Genomic DNA, 19,546 nt, shown 5'->3' with positions numbered 1-19,546 from the left:
CATTCTAAGTTATAACTAAATACTTTTTGACTCTAACCATATGATACAGGCTATAATAGAAACGTCGCGTTTTGTCAGTGAACGTGCAGATCCATAATGTTTATCAATAATAGACCTTAATCTTAATGTGTAGTTATGAGCTTAATCAACCCAGAGCAATTCTGTAAATCATGGTTAAGTTTTAACTAATTCTAATTACATGTCGTCATTTAGCTATAGAGTAAACTGCCTTGTGGAACTACATAGTAACGACTTGATAATTCGAGTCAAAAATGTTACCTTACATTCACATGTAATTCACATGGTTGTTCATGTGAACTCAAGCCAACATATTTCAGGTCAAATTGATTTTTTGATTTTTTTTTTTTTTTTTTTTTTTTGCCTGTGTTGCTTTGTTATACTTTTAATGTTCCCTCTGCTTTCCAAACTGTCAAAAGTAAAGTTCGGTACAATTTTATTTTCATTTTTCGTCCGCCTTACACTTCTAGGAGTTACAGCTCTGGCTGACTCTCAACTTTCAATTATCGACAAAGAGAGGAGGTCGGGCTGGATTGTGAAGAGTCTCTGTAGTCCTGTTAAAGTTATATGTGACGTATTTTCATGTTCACGAATCAAGTAGAGCTTTTTGAGAATGGCAATACTTACAATACGTAGGTTTAAATTTTACAAAGTTGAATAAAAAGTCAAAATGAATTTTGGCAGAACTGCCAAAAATCCTGACATTTACGTCTACAATGCAGTGAAATAAGTACGTTCTCTAGATGATTCCAGCTGTAGCCCCTTCATTCACACAATGCCTGCATATCCTTTAAAGTCACCACAAGTTAACAACATTTTGATAATACCTACAATTCATAGGTTTCAATTATATAAAATTAAATAACAGTTCAAAACTAATTTTGGCAGTACTGTCAAAATTCATTATATGTTCACGTCTAAAATGTAGTGGAATAAGTACACATGGTCAAAGTCAATACAAGAAGACACGTTGTGGTCTAGAATATCATTTTATAGCGAATCATTGTTTAGTGACTTTTTCAGAAGTGTTTTCATACATAAAAACAGTGGTTGCAAATGCTTCCAAAGTATTATACATTTTTTGTTTATTTAAATGATTTTCACAACTTAATTCGTCAAAAAATATGACTCTGATAGATTACTGAAGAAAAAATAATCTGTCAAAATTTTTGCCAAGTTATTGCAAATATAGCTTTTTAAAGGTTCAATTGAATTTGCGACGACTCTTACCCTTCCCCTTCTTCCTCACATACATCTAGCACATAGACAAATTGCTATCTTGCCATTTATCGGAAGTAAACCAGGCCTACGTAGGAGAACAAAAATGACAACAATTATACGCTTTTCAAATGGCGACCTTGACCTATTCTTGCCACGTAAAACATTCTAAATTAAAATCTATATCTTAATGCCAAGCTTGTGGTAGTCGCAGAAACGATGAACACTCACGCACATTGTATGTACAAGGTTTATGTTTGGGTTTCAAAGTTAATTATCTTGCTTTGGATTCATTATTTTAAATGCTTTATGTAAATGGTTAAAGAAAAAAAAGAAATTATTAAATATACATGACCAATTCTAGATGTTCTTGCAGATATGTTTCTATTGTGACTTCATCTATTGATGAGCAAAGATTTCTTCATTTTTACTTTTAAAAAAATGCGACATTTTGCTCATAAACAAATGAGGTAGCAATCAATACTTACCCATAAGGACAGATAGTTCTGAACTATGCAAATGAAGAATAGAGCTAAAATTAAAATCAGTATTGCATTAATTACCAATGTAAAAATTATTTATTTATGGAAGGAGATATAGGCTTTCGAAAGAGCATACTAGCACCAGTCCCGAATTTTCGAAACAAACTTTTAAGTTAGAAACAGACTTTTAAAAGTTTTGACATGAGTTGGTCCTTTTTGTTAAAAAAATCGCGGATACCAGTATCACCAGGAGCTGAAATCGCCGGATAATCATCCTAGGTTTATTTTAATATACATTAATTTATAACACTGTATAATGCATAATACAATGCAAAGTTTTGACAACCTTTAAGTTTTCTAAAAACATCATAGAAAACGTTATTTACATGTAGATGAAGTCATCGATTTTCAAATCTAAAGACAATGGTGTTATAAATTACCTTAATGGTTTAGCCATTTTTCATGAAATGCTCGGCTAATTTTAACGACTTAAACAGACAATGACAGTTCCAGACCTTATTTACGTTGTACAGTATCAAGATTTGTACACAAAATAAAATAATTGTCAAATTCACTATTTCCCAACTCTCTAGTTTGATATTTTAATAACGGTGTCCATATAAACCCGATCACAGCTTCCAGGTCGATATGTCACCACAAAGGCTATTTGTACAACAGGCAAACAGGCAAGGAGTCACTGATCGATATACATATACGTGTACTGGGTCAGGAGGGGTGGGGAGGGTTTGGCACAACGAATATGATACCGTGAATATTGATGGAAGGGTTAATCACGTGGTGCGACAAATTATAACTAATTATCAATAAGTACTTCAATATTCCGTTAACGTTCTTTATAATATTAACTGTTAATTCTAAGTTATAGTTTCCTTAAAGCTGGCGATGCTGAAGCATAATTTATACAAAATAAATACGCGCTTCGGATAATCTCTATATATTGCTTACATTTCTAATTCAAAAAAATTAACGGGCATGTACATAACAACACACTTACATAATAATGTAAGTTCATGTGATAACTAGCCAAATATATGATTTTAAAATGAGCAATGCCTTAATTCTAGGATTAGAGTAAGATTTTCTCAACAGAGAAAGACTTTCATTAGAAGAAAAAAACATCGAATTTTGTATTGTATTTTTAGAACAATTGTAATTCCTACGTTCTTTGTTCGGCCCTTAAATAACTGTTGTCTCTCGGGTTCTGGTGGCGATATTAATATTTGATGTAGATTTCCGACTGTAGCATGATTTAAGAGGCTGGCTTTAAGACGTTCACACATTTTTGTACGTTAATAGTCGCGTCTGATTTATATCCTATTACTACTTCCATTTGTATTTTCTAATCGATTTCATCTGAAACCGTGTTCTGTCTTTTAAATAATATATTTACATAACACCCCATCTCATGAATCGTAAGTGTATTGTAACTTATAATGATTTAGTATCCCAGTTTTAACCGATTGTACATCGGGTGTAAATTACATGTGCTCTTGGGATAACATCTTTGTCCCATATTTACTACTAAAAGCGATTCGAATTCGTTTCATACAGACACACGTTTGTCAGGATACAGTGTTGTTTGTCAGGATACAGTGTTGTTTGTCAGGATACAGTGTTGTTTGTCAGGATACATTGTTGTTTGTCAGGATACAGTGTTGTTTGTCAGGATACGGTGTTGTTTGTCAGGATACGGTGTTGTTTGTCAGGATACGATGTTGTTTGTCAGGATACATTGTTGTTTGTCAGGATACATTGTTGTTTGTCAGGATACAGTGTTGTTTGTCAGGATACAGTGTTGTTTGTCAGGATACGGTGTTGTTTGTCAGGATACAGTGTTGTTTGTCAGGATACATTGTTGTTTGTCAGGATACAGTGTTGTTTGTCAGGATACAGTGTTGTTTGTCAGGATACGGTGTTGTTTGTCAGGATACAGTGTTGTTTGTCAGGATACAGTGTTGTTTGTCAGGATACAGTGTTGTTTGTCAGGATACAGTGTTGTTTGGAATATAACCGTTAATATTACTTCTTTGACATATACATGTGTATAAACACTTTATTGTGAACCATATGAATTTTATGTTTAATATGCAGTCTGGCCATGGCAACATTTGTAAAATATAGCGATACCTGCAATCATTGGTGAATAATACAAAAAAATACATGTATATATCTACATTTTGTATACCTATGATGTTTGGAATTCCCTTATTATTTCGTCACATATGTGTACACTTGCAATATATCATAGATCAATATGTCTTTAAATAGCCTTGCGAATGGAACATACAAAAATGTATCATGCATGGATAGTAAAAACAAATAATGAAAAAATCAATTTAAACTCCAAGACATGACAATTATATTTATATATCAATATTTGTAAAAATCAGCAATACATATTACCAGATAATCTCTGACACTATTTTTGTTATGCTATCTAAATCTCTGGTTATAGGCCTACTAAATATTTCACATATTTAAAGTAAAATTTATCTTATTCATTCATTAATATACCTATAAACAGTACACAGTCAAATCAGAAAAAAAACATATTTTCACATATTTTGAAAAGATAAAAAGTTACATTTATATAAACCATTGCTTTCTCGAATATAGGCCTACATGTACGATATATGATATACCTTTATACATGTATACGTGTACATGTTCTATTATATGCAACGGTGTACATTGTGTTTTGCTACAAAATATGAGCTTAATTACGCATTTTTTAATTATTATTTTAATTAACAGGAACAGGCGAATTAGTATTTTTCTTCGGTAACAAAAGTTAAATACAGCACATACATGTGCATGTACATTTACCTTGAATAGTTAATAATGATTGCATCCCGGAAAAAAACCCCACATTGCACTACTTACATATGTACATGTACGTCCTATTTGCATATAAAATGAGATATTGATTGTGCAGAAAACAAAAGCAAAACAATTTATTTTATTTAAGGATTAACTTGAATAGCTTTCTTATGTTATGGAGATATAACACAAAAATCTGAGTGTACTCTAAATAAACCGCGAAGCGGTTTATGATGAGAGTACACTCAGATTTTTGTGTTATATCTCCATAACATAAAAAATCTATTCAACTTAATCCTTATAATTCAAATTACTAAAGATAATCTCTTCAATACTCAAAATTCATTTTGGGACTCCTTTGTCTATGAAATCATTACGCCGTCATCTCAGCCAATCAGAAGCAACGTCACAAACGGCGACGCCATTTTTTCCTTTATGGGCTGATAAAGTAAATTTTTAAGCCAATGAAAATGCTCGTAACAAGCAAAATTGAATTATTGAAAAATAAACAAGATTATCCAAATGATAATTAAATATTGGTCATGCTCTCTCGACGGTGGAGCATTATAATTATCTTGGTATTTTTTTCGTTGATTTATCATCCAATTCACTTCAGTCACAGGGCCATGTATAGTTTCTAACTTATATGAAAAAATAGCCAGAAATACATATAAAATTTTACATGTATTTCTGGCTATTTTTTCATATAGAAACTTAGTCCGCTAAACCCGTCTATATTATAAGGCTTTTTTAGTGTTTGCCTAATATATTAGGCAAAAACAAAGCCTAATAATATAGGCAGGTTTAGCGGACTAATAGAAACTATACATATGGCCCTGTGTATAAATACTTACACTGCATGTATACATATATGTAGATGTACAATCATGGCTTAATTTCCTGATAGTTTGTGAATATATTAAAAAAACCACAACGTTAAAATAATTATGTCACATTTTGGTTTGCTAAATCGCACCTGAACCTCTCGTTTAGATTTAAAATGCATTTGTACAGAAATCCCCTTCTGGTGCCTCATACGAAAATAACGGATAGCTCCACTTGGGCGACTCCATGTTGTGAAAGTACGCGAGCTCGATCGGCCTGTGATGATTTGGTGTATAGTGTCTTTTGTCTAGGATATTGTATCCGGACAAGCTTAAGGTTATGTTTGATAACCTATTTATGTGGTAAGTCTGTAATTTGGAAGAAATGAGGAATTGTATAATTATACTGTCTTCCTCTCGTGTTTGCTTTTGTTTACATGTGTGTAGTTACAACTTGGGATATTTGTCTCCTTTTCTGTGTGTACATAATGTACAGTAGAGCCAGCAAAGTAAGTCTTTAGTGAATCGGTTATAAACACTGTATAGATTAGGGGCTGGGCGATGGTTTTATTTAAATGAGTCTTGGTCGTGATGATGATCCGCGCCTGGTCATGGTCATCTCTAGATCTAGTTGTACAGAATCTAGCTATATGGGCCTTACTGTATAAGCAGAAGGCACAATAGACGTCCACTGTCAGGTGGGTTAGGCCGAAAGCCCGGTCAGATACGTATGTATACGTACATGTGTACATTTGTACGTCGTGTACGCCGTATATGTCACAGTGCCTTTCTTCAAACAGTAAACAACGTTAAAATAAATTAGGATATTATATCTCCTAAATGTCTTAGACTAATATGTACATGTATAGGGGGGGGGGGGGGCTATACAAATATAATATATTGTATGTACCTAGTACACATATGCACGTGCATATTGATAAATTATACCATAGCCTATAGATTATTAGAATGGTGTATATTGAATGCTAATTAGGGCAGCATTGTATGTTTTGTAAAAAGAGCGAGTTGGTTTGGTTTGATTCTTAGTAGTGTTAGATATATGTATACGGTGCATACATGTGCATGTGTCTGTCACTCGGCTGACGGCGGGAGCATGCTCCTTTGGTTCAGTTGGTATAGTCGTAGTTTTTCACAACCGAGATCTATATACCCGAGTTTGATTAGGGACCGTTGTGTGGGCATTCTACAGGAATCATTCAGGAAACAATTTAAAAAAAAACTTGATGACATAGCAGTCTACGATTTTAAGCACTAGTCATATGCCCATGACTAGTAATTTTTCGGCCGGCGTAGTGCCAATTTGTAATGAACTTAAGTCCGATTGGACTGGTGGCTCCCCACCTGATTAAAATTGGTATATATACTATATTTGCATTTTACCACACATTTTGAGTGCATTCTGTATGCAATTATTTCTTTTTATCATTTTGTGAGAATTTACATCCACGAACGCATCAGACTGTAATTTGGGTAAAAAACCGTAAACCAATCATGACTGAAGTGGTGAAGCAAAACGGCTGTACTAATGATTAAATAGTTGGACTAGTAAAATTTTGGAGTTTAGTTGGACTAGTAAAATTTTGGAGTTTACTAGTCCAAATGACTAGCAGTGAAAAAAATTAGCGTCATAGGCTGACATATTCTACATCTGATCATATAATGTACAGGGCTCTATTTTTGCCCACATCAATAATTGCGCACTTTGGTTTCCGGGCAACGTCTGCAGTCTGACGTTAAACTTTTCTGCACTTATTTATATATAATTAAAATTAAGTCATCAGTTTCAATTTTTGACCAAAATTACAGTCTGTATATGTTCACGAAATGATTCATCCGGACAGAAATAATCGCACTCAAAATGTGTTGAAAATATTCAATTGACCACCGCTCTTGTAAATATAGTATTTACTGATTTTAATCGGTTGGGGAATTGATATAGGTTGTTTGTGAATCACCATAGAAAAGTTGGTTTTGTGAGGTGCACGAAAAATGATGACGTTGGCAACCGGAAGATATTTTTTATTTATGGTTTTCGCCGTCAGCTAGCTAGGTACATCTGTATTACTAGGAGAGAGTTGTAAAACACCCTAACTTGATCATAAGAATTGGATCAATTTATTTGGATTATTACTAGCTTGACTTTCTTTTATTTCTGTATTTTTCAAAGCCTGACATTTTAGGTGCACGAAAAATGATACCTTTAGGATACATAAATGTACATGTATATGCTCATTAAAAAACAAATTTTAATATTCAGAGACATACGTATAGATATTGAATTTAGAAATTTCTTTTTAAGGCCTATAGGTCTTTACTAAGTTCATTAGTAAATTACATTACGGCACATATAACTTTAGATATATAAATTATGAATGCTTTCTTTATTTCCCCACATCACATACATGATAAACGTACATATTTCATCTCAGAAATCGACATATTACCGGTGTCAAATACTCGGCTAAGCCTGAACGGTGGCGGACTAGCACAAACTTGGCAGTCAGCCAGCTCTTGCTTTGCTGGCCTAGCTGAAACACAGGTAAACCGGTTGTGATCGACAGCGGTGGGGGCCGACTAATCTTCAGCGACAAGTCCTATTCCTGGGTGACCGGTCTCATTCCTGGCCGATCAAATCCTATTCTTCGTGAACAGTCCTATTATAATAAAACTTATCCTATTCTACAACGAAAGTCCTATAAAATAGGCCTTTGCGTAGCAAAATAGGACTTTTGTATCTCCTAGTGTTACAATTAAGTTTTATGCAGTGATGCATCGATTAGCATGACCACAAACTGTGATGGGGAAATTTCTAAAATCTAGATCTATACATATAACTAGTAAGTTTTGCAGTGTGCCACTTCTAGGGGGGATTTCACCTTGTGATGTTCATTCTGTACATTTCATTATAAATATGTGGTATGCTGATAACATCATATAGCTGTCTACATGTGGTGCACTGAAAATTGTTATAATATCGTGATTATATGAATCGCAGGCAAGTCTAGGGCTCAAAAGCACAATGTGCATTCATGATTATACTGAACTGTGGAACCAAGTTTATCTTTTCATGTAAAGCAGATATTTCAGAATTCATAATATATACATGTATATAATATATATTATAGGAGGATATATATATATAAATTGAGTACAAGGTAAATAATTTTAAATTATTAAATTAGGTTGATCGATATATATGTATTCCCAAATTTATATTATAGCCCATATATCTGTTTACAGAGTTATTACATGTACCTGCCCTTGCAGTTAGGTATTGATTGTGACGTCATGTGTCTGTGGGCAGAAAGTCATACTTTTTGGAGAAAACGACGTGAATTGCGCCCACAAAATAATGACAACACAGAGGATACCTAGGAGTTAACTCTATAATTATATGCAATGACAGAACATACAAATGTACATCTACTTGTACTGCAATCCTTCATAAGCCCTAGATCAATTGTAAAGTAACATTTGTAAATTTTGCTCATTTCATACAGTTTTCTTCCTTTGTAAATAATTCTTTTCTATTAAATATCGGCTAGGAGATTTAAAAAAAAAAATGAATTAAAATGGTAAAAGAAATTATAATCTATTAATATCTCATTCACATTTACATTACATATACGGTTTGTAATATAAACTAAATGAGTTATCTCCTCTTCAATAATTATAAGTTAGTAATAAATATTAGATATCAAAGAAACACAATTTAACTCACGATCTACGGCACCCAATCGCCTAACCAAACATATATATCTGCGCCTTCTACCACTGCGCCACATCCACGGGGATGTGGATGTGGCGCAGTGGTAGAAGGCGCAGATATGTTTGGCTAGGTGATTGGGTGCCGTAGATCGTGAGTTCGAGGCCCGGATAGGGCATGAGTCAATAAATTGTCATGCTTTGTTAAATTGTGTTTCTTTGATATTTAATAAATATTAATAAATAGAGGTTTCACAACGAGTTAATATGGAATTTATTTCACACAAGTGAGTTATTTTTAGCTCACCTGGCCCGAAGGGCCGGTGAGCTTATGTCATGGTGCGGCGTCCGTCGTCCGTCCATCCGTCCGTCGTCCGTCCGTCCGTCTGTCCGTCAACATTTCCTTTAAATCGCTACTAGTCATAGAGTTCTGCATGGATTGTAACCAAATTTGGCCACAAACATCCTTGGGGGAGGGGGAACAGAACTTGTATAAATTTTGGCTCTGACACCCCGGGGGCAGGAGGGGCGGGGCCCAATAGGGGAAATATAGGTAAATCCTTTAAATCGCTACTTGTCATAGAGTTCTGAATGGAATGTAAAAAAATTTGACCACAAACATCCTTGGGGGAAGGGAAACAGAACTTGTATAAATTTTGGCTCTGACCCCCTGGGGGCAGGAGGGGCGGGGCCCAATAGGGGAAATAGAGGTAAATCCTTTAAATCGCTACTAGTCATAGAGTTCTACATGGATTGTAACCAAATTTGGCCACAAACATCCTTGGGGGAAGGGGAACAGAACTTGTATAAATTTTGGCTCTGACCCGCCGGGGGCAGGAGGGGCGGGGCCCAATAGGGGAAATAGAGGTAAATCCTTTAAATCGCTACTTGTCATAGAGTTCTACATGGATTATAACCAAATTTGGCCACAAACATCCTTGGGGGAAGGGGAACAGAACTTGTATAAATTTTGTCTGTGACCCCCCGGGGGCAGGAGGGGCGGGGCCCAATAGGGGAAATAGAGGTAATCTTATAAATTGCTACTAGTCGTAGAGTTCTGCATGGATTGTAACCAAATTTGGCCAGAAACATCCTTGGGGGAAGGGGAACAGAACTTGTATAAATTTTGGCTCTGGCCCCCCCGGGGCTGGAGGGGTGGGGCCCAATAGGGGAAATAGAGGTAAATCCTTTAATTCGCTACTAGTCATAGAGTTCATGCATCATGTAATGTAATCCAATAATATTAGATCTCGATATTGAGAAAATTCTGATGTGCAATATCGAGATCTAATGCCCGAACCCTATACGAGTCTTCGCAAGTTCCGCCCTCGAATTAGAGCGGAACTTTGACGCTTAATTACCAAGTGAAAAACTTACCAGAATGTCAAAAAACATGTATAGCGTGAATCAGTAGTTATCCATGAACACATCCTGGTATAAGAATATGTATGACATAACATTAATCCACGGAATAATCACACATTTAAGAGCTGACCCATAGCATCGCTGTATAATCTAGGTTAATTCCTATTCAAATTTTCGTCACTTCCGGTTTATCAAATTATAGTACGGTGTATCAAATGGAAAGATAATTTTAACAGTGGTAACCAAGGTTGTTTATATGCACGGAAACAAGTATTTTTTATTAGTTCTGATTGATTCTGGAAATATTTAAATAAATTAATGCATTTTAGTCGAAATACTGCAAAATATTTCATAGATAATGATACTTTTACTTTCCGTCACCATTCCGTAATTTGTAACAACCGAGTAAAAATGGCGACCGGGTTGACTTACAAATAGTGGTGGGGGTATAGAAATGTCTAAATTCGGTATAACAGTGCAATAGTGACGTTTTGAATTTTGGATTTAACATGATTTGGGATAATTCTTTCAGGATATAAAAGGTTAGTGTAAACACAACTTGAAATTTTGAATTTATATCGAGCCCATTTCTGCGCCGTGTGAATCCTGCCTCGATTGTTAGAGGTTAGACACGACGTAATGATCAAAAGTGTCTCGTCGTGCTATACCTCTAACATTGTTGGAGTACATGGAATGTAACCAAATTTGGCCAGAAATATCCTTGGGAGAATAAGAACTGAGTTTGTATAAATTTTGGCTCTGGTCCCCGGGGCAGGAGGGGCGGGGCCCAATAGGGGAATTATAGGTAAATTCTATAAATTGCTACTTAATTGTCCTAGAGTTTTGTATGGATTGTAACTAAATTTGGCCACAAACATCCTTGGGGGTAGGAGAACAGAACTTGTATAAATTTTGGCTCTGACCCTCAGGGGGCAGGAGGGGCGGGGCCCAATAGGGGAAATAGAGGTAAATTCTATCAATCGCTACTTGTCCTAGAGTTCTGCATGGATTGTAACCAAATTTGGCCACAAACATCCTTGGGGAAAGAGGAACAGAACTTGTATAAATTTTGGCTCTGATCCCCTGGGGGTAGGAGAGGTGGGGCCCAATAGGGGAAATAGAGGTAAATCCTTTAAATCGCTACTTCTCATAGAGTTCTGCATGGATTGTAACCAAATTTGGCCAGAAACATCCTTTGTGGAAGGGGAACAGAACTTGTATAAATTTTGGCTCTGACCCCCAGGGGGCAGGAGGGGTGGGGCCCAATAGGGGATTTAGAGGTTAATATTAAAATTCCTTTAGAAAAGAAACAATGAACCTGTATTCAGAAAATTATTTGGCATTACAAACCAGGTGAGCAATACAGGCCCTCTGGGCCTCTTGTTTTTAAATTTCAAACCATTGTAACCAAGTTTAAGTACTGCCTAGCGCCTAGGTGTGTTAATTCCACCGAAATGATACACACGGTCGGGGTCCTCGTACAGCAAGGTATACCACTTAACAAAAGACAATTATGAATTTTGAGTCGATAGTTCATGCTATGAATGGAAAATTTTGAAAGATTCCGAAGTCGTCACACATCCATTTCAACAGCAGTTTGTCCTGCAAGCTCAGTGATCAGAGTACAGCAAACTGACGTCATTCGATGATCGATGATGTTAACAAAGTTTAAGATTTCAATCAATCAAAAGATGGGAAGTGGAATATTAATATTTTCATCCAACACCCAATACATTTATACAATGGCCTGAGATCTAGAGTGGAATAACATGACGTATTGTGGTAGAAAACATTTTACATAATTATAACAAATCATATGAAATCAATGAAGTTGTTAGAGGTACGTACATACATTTTATGTGTGTATATTATTATCTATCAAAATATTTTGAATTTTAAAGCATTATTTTTAGGAGATATCTGTTCACAGCCAATAATTTAAATCTCCACAAAATCAATGAACTGTTGTATTTATATAAATCTATACTATCCGTGTTTGTTACAGATGGCCAGTTAAGTTCTACCCATGAAGATGTCGCTGAACAGTTACGTGTATCATGAGGAGCAGACTGGCATCCTTCCTCGTGCCAAGGGCCTGTGTTGTCGACGGGTCACCAAAACAAAGATATTAGGGTTGTTGGTGTTGGTGGGAATAGGCCTGTTCCTGTTGACCATCAGTGGTCCACACTACGATATGAACCAGAAGATGGAGTCGGGCTCTAGGAGACGGATACTTCCAAAGATTACAGACTATATGGATCCGGTGGATAAGGCAAAGTTTGGGAGTGTTGGTAATAATAGGCTAGACAGGGGTAATATCCAAAACAACATTCCATTTCATAAAAAGAGGGATTATCGTCAGAGACTTCCAACGTGTCTTATTATAGGGGTGAAAAAGGCAGGAACCGGTGCCATGGTGCAATACCTCAAACTTCACCCTGATATTGTAGTTGCTGACAGGGAACTTAATTTCTTTGACTATGAACGAAATTACAATCTAGGGTTTGATTATTATAAAACATTAATGCCAATGTCTTATGAGGGACAGATCACCATGGAGAAAACGTCAAATTATTTCCATAACAAAGAGACCGAATGGCGAGTACACAGTATGAACAGCTCTATGAAAATGATATTACTTGTTCGAGAGCCTATTGCTCGTGCAGTTTCAGACTACCTTCAGCGAAAACTGAAGGATAAAGACACCATGGATTTACAACCAACATTTGAAGAGTTAATAATTCGACCAAAAAATGGAAAAATAAATGAAGGATATCCAGGAATTCGTCCTTCATTTTATTACAAACACATGGTGCGCTGGCTTAAATATTTTCCTCTGACACAGTTCCATATAGTAGACGGTGACAATTTAGTGCGGAATCCCTACGAGGAAATGTTTGCTGTAGAAAACTTTCTGGGTTTACCTCATTTGATAACACGAGACAGATTTGTGTTCAGTGAAAAGAAAGGCTTTTACTGTATGTCTCTCGATGGAGTGAACGGAACAAGACAGGAACAGTGTTTATCAAAGGGCAAGGGGCGTAAACACCCGGACATTGACGAGGGTGTGATGGAAATGTTAACAGACCTGTTCAGGCCACTTAATCAGCAGTTTTATAAATTAATTGGCAGAAAGTTTGACTGGTAACAGTTTTAACATAACATATAAATTTGAATTATGAGATATATTGATTTACTTTTTTGAATTGTGTCATAAAATTCAGAAAAAATAATTTTTAAAACCTGTATTTTTAATTGACCATATAAGTGTGCGACTTTAAGCCTTACCACACATTTTAATTGTCTAATCTTTGTAATCTGTAGAACGTTTATTTTGAGAACAAATTATGAAAGTTACATCTTTAGAAGAACAAATAAAGTATTTGCTGTAATTAGCGCCCATTCCCCTATAAGCGCCCCTCACCTTTTTAGCTCACCTGGCCCGAAGGGCCGGTGAGCTTATGTCATGGCGCGGCGTCCGTCGTCCGTCTGTCAACATTTCCTTTAAATCGCTACTTGTCATAGAGTTCTGCATGGATTGTAACCAAATTTGGCCACAAACATCCTTGGGGGAAGGGGAACAGAACTGGTATAAATTTTGGCTCTGACCCCCCGGTGGCAGGAGGGGCGGGGCCCAATAGGGAAAATAAAGGTAAATCCTATAAAACCCTACTTGTCCTAGAGTTCTGCATGGATTGTAACCAAATTTGGCCACAAACATCCTTGGGAGAAGAGGAACAGAACTTGTATAAATTTTGGCTCTGACCCCCCTGGGGGCAGGAGGGGCGGGGCCCAATAGGGAAAATAAAGATAAATCCTATAAAACGCTACTTGTCCTAGAGTTCTGCATGGATTGTAACCAAATTTGGCCACAAACATCCTTAGTGGAATGGGAACAGAAATTGTATAAATTTTGGCTCTGACCCCCTAGGGGCGGGGCCCAATAAGGGAAATAGAGGTAAATCCTATAAAACGCTACTTGTCCTAGAGTTCTGCATGGATTGTAACCAAATTTTGCCTCAAACATCCTTGGGGGAAGGGAAAGAGAACTTGTATAAATTTTTGTCTCTGACCCCCCGGGGGCAGGAGGGGCGGGGCCCAATAGGGGAAATAGAGGTAATCTTATAAATTGCTACTTGTCCTAGAGTTCTGCATATATTGTAACCAAATTTGACCAGAACCATCCTTGGGGGAAGGGGAACAGAACTTATAAGAATTTTGGCTCTGATCCCCGGGGGCAAGAGGGGTGGGGCCCAATAGGGGAAATAGAGGTAAATCCTTTAAATCGCTACTTGTCCTAAAGTTCTGCATGGATTGTAACCAAATTTGGCCACAAACATCCTTGGGAGAAGGGGAACAGAACTTATATAAATTTTGGCTCTGACCCCCTGGGGGCAGGAGGGGTGGGGCCCAATAAGGGAAATAGAGGTAAATTCTATAAAACGATACTTGTCCTAGAGTTCTGCATGGATTGTAACCAAATTTGGCCACAAACATCCTTGGGGGAAGGGGAACAGATCTTGTATAAATTTTGGCTCTGACTCCATGGGGGCAAGAGGGGTTGGGCCCAATAGGGGAAATAGAGGTAAATCCTATAAATCACTACTTGTCCTAGAGTTCTGCATGGATTGTAACCAAATTTGGCCACAAACATCCTTGGGAGAAGAGGAACAGAACTTGTATAAATTTTGGCTCTGACCCCCCGGGGGCAGGAGGGGCGGGGCCCAATAGGGAAAATAAAGATAAATCCTATAAAACGCTACTTGTCCTAGAGTTCTGCATGGATTGTAACCAAATTTGGCCACAAACATCCTTAGTGGAATGGGAACAGAAATTGTATAAATTTTGGCTCTGACCCCCTAGGGGCGGGGCCCAATAAGGGAAATAGAGGTAAATCCTATAAAACGCTACTTGTCCTAGAGTTCTGCATGGATTGTAACCAAATTTTGCCTCAAACATCCTTGGGGGAAGGGAAAGAGAACTTGTATAAATTTTGTCTCTGACCCCCCGGGGGCAGGAGGGGCGGGGCCCAATAGGGGAAATAGAGGTAATCTTATAAATTGCTACTTGTCCTAGAGTTCTGCATGGATTGTAACCAAATTTGACCAGAACCATCCTTGGGGGAAGGGGAACAGAACTTATATGAATTTTGGCTCTGATCCCCGGGGGCAAGAGGGGTGGGGCCCAATAGGGGAAATAGAGGTAAATCCTTTAAATCGCTACTTGTCCTAAAGTTCTGCATGGATTGTAACCAAATTTGGCCACAAACATCCTTGGGAGAAGGGGAACAGAACTTATATAAATTTTGGCTCTGACCCCCTGGGGGCAGGAGGGGCGGGGCCCAATAAGGGAAATAGAGGTAAATTCTATAAAACGATACTTGTCCTAGAGTTCTGCATGGATTGTAACCAAATTTTGGCCACAAACATCCTTGGGGGAAGGGGAACAGATCTTGTATAAATTTTGGCTCTGACTCCATGGGGGCAAGAGGGGTTGGGCCCAATAGGGGAAATAGAGGTAAATCCTATAAATCACTACTTGTCCTAGAGTTCTGCATGGATTGTAACCAAATTTGGCCACAAACATCCTTGGCGAAAGGGGAACAGAACTTGTATAAATTTTGTCTGTGACCCCCCGGGGGCAGGAGGGGCGGGGCCCAATAGGGGAAATAGAGGTAATCTTATAAATTGCTATTAGTCGTAGAGTTCTGCATGGATTGTAACCAAATTTGGCCAGAAACATCCTTGGGGGAAAGAGAACAGAAAATTGTATAAAGTTTGGCTCTGACCCCCTGGGGGCAGGAGGGGCGGGGCCCAATAGGGGAAATAGAGGTAAATCCTGTATATCGCTAATAGTCATATAGTTCTGTTTGGATTTTAACCAAATTTGGCCCAGAAACATCCTTGGGGTTAACAGAATTTGTATAAATTTTGGCTTTGACCCCCTGGAGCAGAAAGAGTGGGGCCTAATAGGGGGATTCAGAATAGAAACAATGAACTTGAATTCAGAACATTTCTAGGCATTACAAACCAGGTGAGCGATACAGGCCCTCTGGGCCTCTTGTTTGGAGAACAAGTTGCTTTTGACATACGAGTTGTAATAACGCCCCCATCCCATTGATGCCCCTCTAAAATCAACATTATTCCCCAACTTACATGAACTTGTGAGTCTTTTACATGTGAATCACGACATGATAATGCGTCTCAAAGGATAAAAGCCATGCATATGCATGTTATATTGTTTACTGTTAAAGATCAATGTGTCATGAATATATATGAAAAAAGGCTGATATGGCTGATTTTTTTGCCCACAAGTCCACTTACATTTTTTTTTTTTCACTAATATAAGCAACCCCAATTGTTACAATTTTTTAAGCGCCCTTGGCGCTAATTACAGCGAACACAGTATTATTTTTTTTTTATTTAGAAAAGTTGATAATAAAAATGACAGTCAAAACCTAAACCTGATCATCATGATACTACTGCCAGCATTATAGTTGAGGTTATCTCCCTTTGTCTATAGAAACTGCTATGTTCACATTTTGCCAAATCATGGTTGGCATATATGTATTACACCAAATAAGTGTAAAAAGGAGTAAAGTATAAGTGTTATTTCATATTTCAAAATTATGTTACTAAGGTGATATTTATTTAACCAAATAATATTATACTTTTCTGGATTGGAGTCAGAGTTGTAGATATAATGAAATATATATATCTACATGTATAGCTTACATATTGTACATGTATGTGTGTTATAAAGAAACTATTTTGCCTGTCTAGAGTACTTGTATGATAAACACTATGAGTATATATATACCATAATGTACATGTGATGGTGCCTTTTTATGATATTACTATGATTTAACTCTCTTTGGTATTTATAAACATCAGACATCCATAAAAGGTTAAACTTTTTTGAAGTTTTCTCTTTGTTGGTTTCATTTCAACATATTCATCACTAGCTAGTACTAGTACTGTGTGAAGTCTTTATGCAGTTGCATGATGTATATAACGTGACACTACCCGAATTGGTACACTTTTTGCAGATAATTGTTAAAATTTTCTAACGTGTGCTTGAATCCAGATTTTTCTTTTAACATTTCACAAATAGTTGCCTTCAGTTTTAATTTCATAATTTGTTTACTTGTCATGATCAGCAGTGCATATATTTATAAATAGAGAGCTTTGAAGCATAACTTGTCCAGCCCTGTGTTTCAGCAGGTTTGAGTATCCAAAATGGTACACCTTCTAAATTCGATTTGGATAAATAAATGTATATTAAATAAAGACATGATAAAAAATGTTTGAATTAATTTAAAGAAAAATCAAACATTTTGAGTTTATGTAAGTCACATATCTGTCAAAAATATCCCATTCGGCAGTTGTTTTCCTTGTTTTAAAATATATGGTGTTTTAAGGGTTATCACACGACGTTGTTTCTGGAATTGTTTTCACAATTTAATTAGTTTCATGTTTAAATAGAGATAATCAGCAACAGGAAACAATATATAAATACTACCTGCATTAGAGGGTGACAGTGCCTAGTGTCACCACGAGGATATCACTGTTAAACGAGGCGAAGCCGAGGGTGACAGTGATAATCCGAGGGGTGACACTAGGCACTGTCACCCTCTAATGCAGGTAGTATTTATTTTATTATACCAAACGTCTAGAAACAAAACTAGTTTTCAAGTATTTTCAATCTATTGAAATATTTTAACTGATTTTAGCAAAATTCGAACAATCACCGTCGGCAGTAGAATAGCATATCATGATCAGCTTCTACTCAGTAGCGCTAGCTATCATTGCATTATAAAAAAAGAATACTCACAATAAACATTTAGTGAAAATTCTTGTTGTCTTGTCTCCTGCGTTTGTTTAAATCTTAATGTTTTTTGTAAATCTCTATGAATTTTTTTTCATCCCGTCGTCTGTTTACAACATTAGCAACGTCACGAAGACGCTTGAAATTGCATGTCTTCCGTTCACCTTATCATCGAAGGGTTCTTAAAAACCAACATTTAGCGCTGGACTGTAAGCGAAAAGGTGTAAACGGAAAGCTCCGTCCTTAATTTGAAAAAAAATACATTGATAATAGACTAATTTGGCAAAACCATTACTAAATAGCTCTAGATAAATTTTGAAGCATCGCTTCAAAAAACAAAGATGGCGTCGAAAAAGAAACGAGTGCTTATCTTTTTCGGGCGGTTAATATTTTGCACTGTCAAAAATACAGTATCACCCGTTGCTAGGGGATTGCTACGAACGTGTCTATTGTTTCCTATTGTTCTAATGTGTGATAGTATAAAATACCAAATATCTCTCGACCAATCAGAATGCAGGATTCTCACTTGAAACAGGAAACAATATGACATATATCACAGTTATAAATTACTGTCAGGCACCTTCATTTTTTGTTCGAGGCAGTTATTGACAGTTTAGATTGTAAACTGAAAATTCTGCTTCATATACATGTATATCAAAAGTGTAACAATTTGGGTAGCGTCATGTTATGTACATTTTCACATAAAACTTAAAACACATGGATATAAAATGTTAAAATTTAACTTCATTTTTGTATCATCAGAATTCTTTATGTTTTGATGTCACATTAAATACATAACATTAAATATGTTTTGTTTTATGCCTTTTGTATACATTGTACAAATTTACAACTGTGTGTTAAATTAGTTGTCAAACTATCTAGAGGATAAATGATTTTATGACACATATATGATATTCTAATTATATTTACAGAGGTAAAAGAAAATCTGCATAAAATAATTGATGTTGTATATACAGTATATCGCTATATATATAGCTCTGCCAAACAAAGTATAGTACTAATTTAATATTAATTTGCCCATTCAACTTCAATGTCCTAACTTTACTTCTCCCTTTTAGAGAGAACATGCTTTTGCAAATTGCCAGTTTACCTGTAATCCCATAGCCTTACTTTCACTACAAATCTTCTCAGTTAGAGACCGAGTTATTTCATGCTAGGATTATTTAGGCTTTACTCTAGATCTATGTAATATTCTTATTGAATTAGTCCAGACAGCATAACATG

The 19,546-nt window shown here is 36.3% G+C and overlaps 1 protein-coding gene across 1 annotated transcript; it reads left to right on the top strand.

The window, feature by feature from the left end:
* The first annotated feature begins 5,611 nt into the window (after positions 1-5,611).
* Positions 5,612-19,110, top strand: LOC138314019 (heparan sulfate glucosamine 3-O-sulfotransferase 1-like). Its single transcript, XM_069254225.1, has 2 exons — positions 5,612-5,746; positions 12,480-19,110. The coding sequence occupies exon 2, from the start codon at positions 12,501-12,503 to the stop codon at positions 13,620-13,622; it is 1,122 nt and encodes a 373-aa protein (XP_069110326.1). The 5' UTR covers positions 5,612-5,746; positions 12,480-12,500; the 3' UTR covers positions 13,623-19,110.
* The last annotated feature ends 436 nt before the right edge of the window (positions 19,111-19,546 follow it).

The sequence above is a fragment of the Argopecten irradians genome, chromosome 2 (assembly GCF_041381155.1).
Source record: "Argopecten irradians isolate NY chromosome 2, Ai_NY, whole genome shotgun sequence".
NCBI lineage: Eukaryota > Metazoa > Mollusca > Bivalvia > Pectinida > Pectinidae > Argopecten > Argopecten irradians.
The sequence above is the reverse complement of the archived record's forward strand: the minus strand, read 5'-3'. Positions and strand labels throughout refer to the sequence as shown.

Bases quoted from the DNA above. Each gene is read 5' to 3' on its own strand.
- LOC138314019 (XM_069254225.1), top strand. From the start codon at position 12,501: ATGAAGATGTCGCTGAACAGTTACGTGTATCATGAGGAGCAGACTGGC.